General features: G+C 46.1%; 1 protein-coding gene across 1 annotated transcript; it reads left to right on the top strand.

Annotated features, from left to right (window-relative positions):
* The first annotated feature begins 3,903 nt into the window (after window positions 1–3,903).
* Window positions 3,904–7,471, top strand: LOC149304689 (C-X-C chemokine receptor type 3-like). The gene is made up of 2 exons (XM_089479098.1): window positions 3,904–3,915; window positions 5,370–7,471. The coding sequence occupies exons 1-2, from the start codon at window positions 3,904–3,906 to the stop codon at window positions 6,483–6,485; spliced, it is 1,128 nt and encodes a 375-aa protein (XP_089335224.1). The 3' UTR covers window positions 6,486–7,471.
* Window positions 7,472–9,885: the final 2,414 nt, after the last annotated feature.

The raw sequence follows: 9,885 nt of genomic DNA on the forward strand, positions 1-9,885 counted from the left end.
GTTCAAAATGCAAAGGCTGTTTGGACTCCCATTAACTCCAAGAGGGAGGGAGAAGAATGGTGGAGGCAGAATCCCATCCTTCCCAGTAGGTTCAGGTAAAAGCAAACTGCTGCATGCATCCTTAATTTGCCACCTTGGTCACAACTGGGCTTTGCTTGGCTCCTCACGTCCTGGTTTTTATCCATGCAATGCTGGAGGGTATGGAAGTGCTCCAATTCCAGGCACCTTTAACGCCTCTGGCTGATAAAGTTAAGACGGCAACGCCCTGTTTGCAAGGTGTGATACAACTGTGCAATGTATACATTGGCCTCTTTTAGTCATAAGGTTTTGCAAAAGCCATTAGCAAGAGACAGTCGTGATTGTTAGCTGGCCGCCACCTCCTACGCAAAACATCCCTCCATCCCACTGCTGTCAAATGGAAACTTAAGTCTCAACCATGAAGTTCCTTTTTTGTAGCCGTGGAAAAGAGGATAGTCTGCCCCACCCTCATGTTCTTGTTACACTCTTATGGGAAGGAAGTTGGTACTTTCTGGTCACTGTTTCTGTTCATTGATGGCCTAGGGTCGAGTATTAAGGTTTGGGTCATTCTTTAGTACTGTTTTTGGGGGGTCTTAAGTGATCTTGTTTGGAGAGAAACATTGGCTTGGGTGGCCCTGCCTTCTGGAGCAGTGAGGAGGAGCAAGGCTACTCCAGGCTAACCTCCATTCCTCTGCGGAAAAAAGGGAAATTCATGGTAAGTCCAGCTTTCCTTTTTCTCTGATTTTGCCATTTTATATAAGGGACATCATTTACTTGGCCATTGTATTTCATGGGATTTGAGCATCCATGGATTTTGGTACCCATGGAGAGCCCTGGAACCAATCCCCACTCAGCGGATACCAAGGGCCCATCGTATATTAAATCTATCTCTATATTAAGCCCCTATATATTAAATAGGTGAAAACCAAGTACACCTTTGGTCCTGGAACCAAACCCGGAGGATACCGAGGACCCATCATAATTACAAACAAGGCATACAATGCAAAGAGGCAGTGTTATGTAACAATTTGGGTGTTGGGCTGAGATGGGTTCGAATCCCCACTTGGCCATAGAAACCTACTTGGCGGCTTTGATTAAGTCCCACTCTCTGAGCCTCAGAGGAAGGCAGCAGCAAACCATCTTTGAATAAAACTAGCCAAGAAAACCTCTTCTAAGAAAGAGAGAGAGCCTGCTAACTTTGGTATTCATTTATATATCTTTTCCCTTGAGGATCTTGCCTAGTTCTTTCATAGCTGCCCTTCCAAGTCTTCTAGTTTCTTGACTTTCTTGTCGTCACGCGCCTTCAAGTCGTTGCCAACTTATGGCAATCCTTAAGGCGAATCTGTCAAAGAGCGGCAGGAAGAGCGAAGGGCTGACACCGGGAGGTTTCATTTCACACCTCCATCAGCAAGAAAGCTGGAAAGTGTTCTGTTTTATTGGCAAGTTTCTTCTGAGGAGGGTTGCCATGGCTTTCCCCCAAAGGCTGAGAGAGTGCGATTTGCGCAAGGTCTCCCATTGGGTCTCCATGGCCAGGATGCACAAAAACCTTTACACACTTCTTTAACTTGTGTGGTTTGCTGTTGTTCTTTTTCAACGGATGTGTATTTCTACCTGTTTGCTAAGTAAGCAAAGTGTGAAGTGAAATCAAAGACCACAAGAAGAGAGGAACAGAAAACTTGCCAGTGATGGAGGTGTGAAAACGAAACCTCCGCATGTCGCCCTTTCATCCTTCCTGCCGTACTTGGAGTAGCACCGCAGCCGAGGAAGAAGGATCCAGGCAGGTGCTAAGATGAAGCGATAGAGACAACAGAGTCAGCAACCATCTCACAAACAAGACTGGGGATTATTTAACCATACTTAGAGCTTGGAAATGGCACAACGAAGAACCCTAGAAGGCCTTCCACTGGGATGTTGGATAGCCACCTCTCAGATAGATAGAAGCATAGGACCTTATCATGCTAGACGAACCCTGTGCTGAAACAGGATATAAACATAGAAAAAAACCGCAAATGCGGGACGTTTTTCGGATGACACGTCTTCCAAAGAGCAATAACGCAAAAATAAAGCAGGTAGAAAGTTGACAAAAACAACACCTTTTTACTTTCGGGAACTTTCACATTATTGCTCTTTGGAGCAAACACATCTGAAAAACATCCCGCATTTGCAGGGTTTTTTCCTACTTTTAAAATCCCATTTCTGCATGGGTTCATGTAGTGTGACAAGGCCCAAAGAGTTGGAAGAGACCCCCCCAAAAGGGCCCTGACCCAGTCCAACCCCATTCTGCCATGCAGGAACTCTCCATCAAAGCATCCCCATTGACAGATGGCCATCCAGCCTCGGGGCAGCTTTGCCCCTAAAAAAATGCACATAAATGACCATTTAAAAAGACATGGGGCTTTGCTGTTAAAACAGAGTCAGGTCCGTAAAATAATAATAATAATAACAATAACAACAACAATAATAATTTTGGCAGTCCTGAAGAATTATGAAGCAATTTGAAGAACCAGTTAGTCAAATTGTGCATGCATGCAAGTATGCAAATTGTGCGTACCTGTTTACTCTAGTTTCTCTCCCCACTTTGGATACACACACCTTGGATTCCTCTTGATGGACTCGATGTCTAAAATCAGTGATTTTAATTAAATCAGGGAGTTCTAAAATCCAAAACGCAGTGGCTAGCTGGAGGGCAACTTGCCTCCAATGGTGCCCAGGAATGCTTAACCCACAAAGCCATTTATATGCATAGGTTTGCAAGTGATGGTGGTGGTATGGTATTGCAGAGAAGAGAGGGAAATGCTCTTTGCACATGGGCAGAGGCATTCATCTTTCTCCTGGCTGAAGGTTTGGTGCACATGGCATAAAAAGAAATCCTTGCGTTTGTTTGTTCTGCAGAACTGGGGTGCCAACGTTCAGCCCTCCTTCTCTACTCGACTGTGGGCTGAGAAACCTCAGAAGACTTCCTGCCAGAAGAGCTCAGAGGAGAAGGCTGTCTGGCCAAGAAGAAAGTCTTCACTCAATGTGTCTGACTGCATCCTTCTGCACATCTCAGTTTCGGTGCTGCACTGAAACGGATCAGCTCCAGCAATGGTGAGTTCCAGTGTCACCTTATGTCTACTGAGATATAGTGCTATAGTGCTATAGCTCCCCTTCAATTGCTGTGGCTCCATCCTACAGAATCCTGGAATCTGCAGTTTAGGGTGAGGCATTCTGAATTCCCTGCCCAAGAGCGCTAGAGCCTCCCCAAACTACAAATCCCAGGACCCCATAGAATTATGGGGACTGTAACTGTGTAGGGTGAAAAGAGGTTTGGCATGCATCTACACAGTAGAAACAATGCAGTTTGACACCACTGTAGCTCCATCCTATGGAATATTAAGGTTTATAGTATTGCAAGGCCTTAAGCCGTCTCTGCCAAAGAGGACTGGTGGCTCGCCAAACTGCAAATCCCAGGATTCAATAGGATACTGTTAAAGTATAATTAGGGTGCTGTACTTGTGAAGTGTGAATGAGACGCAGGGTGCATCTACACTGGAGAAATAATGGAGTTTGACACCAGTGTTTGGGCGGCATATAAATAAATCCTATTATTATTATAATTATTATCCTATGCAATATTGGGATTTGTAGTTTTGCAAGGTCTCTCAGCCGCAGAGGATGGCAATGCCAAACCCCTGTTGGTGAAACTTGCTGGGAAAACCCTGTGATAGGGTTGCCATAAGTTGGGGAAATGACTTGAGGGCATGCAACAACAACAACAACAACGTGGACTTTACATCTGTATGAATTAGAAATGGGCTGCTTCAGAACTTCCATATCTAGTAAAAGGTTGTGAAAGAAAGAACGAAAGAAAGAAAGAAGAGAGGGACCAGAAGTGATTGAGTGTACATGGCAAAGAAAGTGAGACCGGCAAGTGAGGAAGAGACTGGCAATAAAGTAGGGAGAAAGAGCAAAGTGAGCAAGAGAGGCTAAGCAAGTGACATATAAAAGAAAGGCAAGATGTGGAGGAGAGACACTCTCATCTTTGCCAGGTGAGGGGTGTCTAGCCCTTGGACCTTCTGGCTGGGTTAATCTGGGTGTCATAGGCCTGCAAAATAACTTTCCCTAACCCTGAGCTTGCATCAAACCCATTTTCTGCATCCACAATAGTGGATTGAAAATACTGGCAAGGGACATCGAAATCTTACAGATCACTGGAAAACACAGAGAGTCCTCCCTGAGTCTAGCAGCTTTGGAGAGCCCAGAAGTAGCATCTGTTCTTCAGCTTCTTGCTCATCGTCCCAATCTCTCTTCACAGGTTTTCTAGGATGCGGTGGGGTTGTCAAAACTTTCAAAACCACCCTCACCAGAAACAGTAGTAACAGGGCAAGGGGTGGAAATGGAATGAATGTACTCGCAGGTCACAGAACACTACATCTCTCAGTCTTTCTCTCTCCTGTCTTTTCTTTAACCTTCTTAACTTTTTTGGGGTTTAGTGGGGTCAGGAAGGCAACATGGCAGACAGTTTCTTGATTCAAGCAAGGGTGCGAGAACCTGGAAAAGTGCAGTACAAGTAGAACTCTGAACCAAAACAATGTAGTTATATTCTGAGTTTCAGAAAGCCTGAGCCTACTGCGAAGGTCAAGACTCTATTCTATTCTATCCTATCCTATCCTGTTTTATCTTCCCCTCCCCCCTGGATTAGCTAAAAGGAAACCCCTTTGTGCTTTGGACTTATTTTACAGCAGTTGAAATAAGCCGGGACAAAGGTGGAGGAGAGAGAAACTGGGACATTTTAAGAGCAGTTGAGAAAGTGGAATTGCAGAGGATTAACTGGTGCCAAACCAGGATGGTTGGGGTGTGTGTTTCTGTGTTGTTGTTCTGTGCCTTCAAGTCATTTCTGACTTATGGCAACCCTAATGGATCCAAAGTCCAGGAAAAGAGATTCCGCTAAAATGTTAGGAAAACATCTTTATTGCAAGAGCTGTTTGCAAGAGCTGGAAGGTGTTGCTGCCTTGAAGGGCGGTGGAGTCTCCTTCTTGGGAGGCTGTTTTTAAGCAGAGGCTGGATGGCCGTCTGTCACAGGGAAGGCTTGGATGGCATCTTCCTGCATGGCAGAAGGGGCTTGGACTGGATGGCCCTTGGGATCTCTTCCAACTCTATGCAGGAATACTGTGTATTCCCCTCATGGCAGAAGGGGCTTGGACTGGATCACCCTTGGGATCTCTTCCAACTCTATGCAGGAATACTGTGTATTCCCTCATGGCAGAAGGGGCTTGGACTGGATGGCCCTTGGGATCTCTTCCAGCTCCAGGACTCTATGATTCTATGATTCTGTCTCACTCTTCCTCCCTTTCCTTGTTCTTTCTCTTTAGGCTCAAGGTGACTTCATGATCTTTGCCAAAGAGGACATTTTCTACTTCCTGGAAAACACCTCCGATGGCTTTGACTACAGCAATGGCAGCGATGCCTGCTGTGCCACCCCTCCCTGCGACATCAGTCCCACTCAGGCCTTTGCCGGCAGCGTCCTGCCAACCTTCTACAGCCTGATTTGCCTCCTGGGCTTGTGGGGAAATGGGATGGTGATCCTGGTCTTGCTTCGCGCCAGGGAGGCCCTCACCGGGACGGAGGTGTTCATTTTCAACCTGGCCATCTCGGACATCCTCTTGGTGGTGACCCTCCCTTTCTGGGCCGTCCAGGAAGCACACGGCTGGATCTTCGGGAACTTCCTCTGCCAGCTGATGGGGGGCATTTTCAAAATCAACTTCTATGCCAGCATCTTCTTCTTGGTCTGCATCAGTCTGGACCGGTACCTCTCCATCGTTTATGTCGTACGCATGTACAGACGGAGCAAGACCTACATGATCCATCTCACCGCTGTGGTGGTTTGGACCACCTGCATCCTTCTCACCTTGCCGGACTTCATCTACCTGACGGCCGAGTTTGATTCTCGCCAAAATATCACCTCCTGCTCCCTCAGCTTCCCTCCTGGATCAGCCAAGCGCTGGAAGATCGCCTTAAGTGTCTTCAACCAGGTGGTGGCTTTCTTCCTTCCCTTGGTAGCCATGGCATACTGCTATGCCCACATCATCTTCACCCTTCTGCTCTCCAAAGGCTTCCAGAAACACAAGACACTGCGGGTCATCTTGGCCGTGGTGGCCGCCTTCTTCTTCTGCTGGTCACCTTACCACCTTGTCCAGTGCATCAACACCCTGATCGATTTGGAAGTCCTTGAACAGGACTGTGTTTGGGAGGAGAAGCTGGACATGGCCAACGTTGTCACCACGAGCCTGGGCTTCTTCCACTGCTGCCTCAACCCACTGCTCTACGCTTTCGTCGGCATCAAATTTCGGAACAGGTACCTCGCCCTCCTCGAAAAGTTGGGCTGTGTGAGCCACAGGTTTGTGACCAGACACGCCAAGGGGTCGGACCACTGGAAGGATTCGACGCGGTCCGAAAGCACCGACGTGACTTACTCCGGAGGACTCTAGAAACCTGCCGGATGTTTCGTGAAAAACTGCCTTCAATGCAGAATCTTTGTGAAAAGTCATCTTCTGCTCTGGGTTTTCCTCTGAACTTTAAAGGACCAGATCCAAGGTGCCAAGCCTTAAGTATAAAATAGGTTGGGCATCTTTGGTGACTCCTGGGAAGTTCAGACACAAACACAGAGTGTCTTAACCTTCCCAGCTATCCAGGCGCTACTGATGTGGCTTTAAAGATTTGGTGCAGTGGATAGATTTTTGCAATTGGTTGATGTAGGCCAGAAATAAAAAATATAGTCCCACCCCTGTATCCATAGGATTGGTAAGCACAGTTTCAGTTGCCCATGTCCAGGGAAAAAAGGCCTCTCTGGGCATCTGGAGGTCCTCCAGCGCAAGACTCTGGCCAACTTCCAACAGAAATGTAGTGTTTGCCATTATCTGTGGTTTTCACTATTCGCAATAAGTTTGGGAACGTATTCTCCATGGATATGGGGCTTGGACTGCACAGATAACAGGAAGATCCATTTAGTGATCCCCAAACTTTGGTCTTTCAGGTTTTTGGACTTCAAATCCCAGACGTTGCAGCCAGCTTGGCTAACAGTCAGGAATTCTGGGATCTGAAGTCCAAAACAGTTTGGGAACCACTTCTAGCTAATGGAGAAAAGGTCTTTGCACCGCCTTGTGGACAGTGCAGAAATTACAGAGAGTAAGGAAGTCTCCAAAGACAGCAGAAGAACACTGGAATTGTGCAGCTGAGATATTTGGCAGTACACACATGTGTGTCCAGCTTTGGATGGAGCGGGAAGGACTGTTTGTTAGCCTCTTTTGTGTAGTCCAAAAAGGACCCTCTCCTGTCCCAACAGCTGTTGAACCAAGGCAACCCTCCAACATTTCACAGATGGAAATTGGGACATGTCTGGCCACGCATGTCCCATCCGAGTGCGGCCAAGATAACAAAAGTTATGAATGAGGAATAACACACAAATGAAGAAAGATTGCAGCAATTTACCTTTGCTTTTTCCTCCTGGGAAGGACAGTATTCTTCCTTCTGCTGAAAGGGCCTTTTTGGTGGCTGCTCCCATCCTCTGGAACTCCCTTCCATGGGCCACCGGTTCCCAAATTTGGTTGTCCAGCTGTTTTGGACTTCAACTCCCAGAAGTCCCAGCCAACTTGGTCAACAGTCAGAAATTCTGGGAGTTGAAGCTCAAAACATCTGGAGGAGCAAAGTTTGGGAACCGGTGGCCCATGGAAGGGAGTTCCAGAGGATGGGAGCAGCCACCAAAAAGGCCCTTTCAGCAGCTAGGCTGCCCCTCTTTTCTTTCACCGACCAGCAAAGAGCGTTTTGTTTAAACAGGCTCTTGATGTGTCAGCAGGGGAGCTTCTTATTGGGATGGTTTATTTATCATTTTGAAGTTTTGTATGCCTTTGAAATGATTTTATATTGTTTTCTATGGTTATTTTTTAAATTGCTTTTAAAATGTATTGTCAAGTTTGTTTGTTTTTAACTGAGTCTGTCTGGGAGCCTCCTTAGGTCCCACGTGGGAAGAAAAAGTGGCATGCAAATGAAATACATAAATAAATACTATGTGATTGGAATCCAAACTACTTTTGTGTACTTTTGTGGGGATTCAGTTTGCAGCAATTGGAATAAGCTGAGGAAAGAAGAAGGGAAGTGGGAGGAAGGGAGAGAAACCAGGACTTTTTAAAAGCAGCCGAAAAAGTGGGAAGGAAGGCAAAGGATTAATCAGGATTGCCTCTTCCAAATCCAGACAGTTGGAGGTTATGCCACAGCCGCTGAATGGCTGCAAGAAGTGGAAGAAGCATGGCGACTGAGCAGTTTGGAGGATGCCTCCCACTGCATTCTTCCAGGAGGGCAAAGAGGAATGAGATTGTAGAAGCTCATGCTGTGTTTAAAAACAGCAGTGAGGTTCTTCTGATGTTGCAGCGTGAAGCATGGCCCATGTTCCCATTCCACCCGCCATGTTGGAATTATCTCTCCATTGAAAGATGATGGGCTCCCAGTGTTGGTTTTTTCCACTGTCAACTAATGATTGGAAGTAAAGGTGTTAGACCAGTGGTTCCCAACCTTCCTAATGCTGCGACCCTTTAATACAGTTCCTCATGTTGTGGTGACCCCCAACCATGAAATTATTTCCGTTGCTACTTCATAACTGTAATTAAATAGGTGTTTTCTGATGGTCTTTGTAACAGTGAACAGTGACCAAAGTATCAACGGGGAATTTAATTAGCTCAAGGTCACAAGAAGAGGCCTGTTACCACACCTCAGATGGGATCGCCCCTTCGATCTGTATACCAGGAACTAGAAATCCAGAAATGAGGCAGAGGCTCTAAGTACAATCAATGTCTCTTTTATTGGAAACAAGGATTCAAACATACAGGCACATACGCTCACACATTCATACAAGACTCAGGAAATAACGTAGTAAATGTGGAATAGATATTAGGCTTTCTAACGGAAATACTCACCTTATGTAGAAGTTCTATCTTCCAATTTGTGTATTTGTGGGTTTGCAGGTCTGGTTAAGCAGACAAGTCAAAGAGGAAAAAACTGACTTGTGCTGCCAGCAGCAGAGAGAGGCTACCAGCAGCGAGTGGCTGGCTGCAGTGGATGGCTGACCGCAGCTGAGAGTGACTGGTAGCAGCCCCTCTCTAAATTTAGGAGACCTTTTTAAGGGTTTAACAGGGTCTCTAGACAAAGGGTAATCAAAGGAAACTGTTTGAAGTGTATTTCACATCCTAACCAAATGTTTTGATCTAACCCAAATGTTTCTGCCAGAGTAGGGACCTGAATGGCTACAAATGCCATTCCTTTGATTCAAATGGTTCCCCCTCAATCACAAAGAGAGACACTTCCTTAAGACATTTGATAGCATCTTTCCTCATCCAAGCTGGGAAAGGAAATTCGTTTACATATCAAAAACTCATGGCTTCCCTTGTTTCAGTGGGAGATCACATGCTAGGGCCATTTGGCTACTCAGGTCAAGATGCACTTTTTATATCAAGATGCAGGCCAGGGATTATAATTTAGATATATTAAAAAGGTGTAGATCAATGCCTATCATTTCGTAGATCAATGCCTATCATCTTAGGCAACCCCTGTGAAAGGGTCATTCGACTTCCAAAGGGGTCCCGACCCACAGGTTGGGAACCACTGGGTTAGACTATATTTCGGAGGAAGGAACTGGCAAAACCTTCTCTGAAGATCCCTTGCCTAAGAAAACCCTGCAAAATTCATGGAGACTTTATAATATGACAGGTGACTTGAAGGCACATACAGAAGACTAAATACCCTAAGGGCACCAAATCCCACCTGACCTTGGAAGATAAGCAGGGTCAGGCCTGGTTAGTACAAGGATGGGAGACCACCAAGAAATGGATGGGAGGCCAC

The sequence above is a fragment of the Sceloporus occidentalis genome, unplaced genomic scaffold (assembly GCF_023333645.1).
Source record: "Sceloporus occidentalis isolate IW3139 unplaced genomic scaffold, rSceOcc1.0.p SCAF_13, whole genome shotgun sequence".
Taxonomy (NCBI): Eukaryota; Metazoa; Chordata; class Lepidosauria; order Squamata; family Phrynosomatidae; genus Sceloporus; species Sceloporus occidentalis.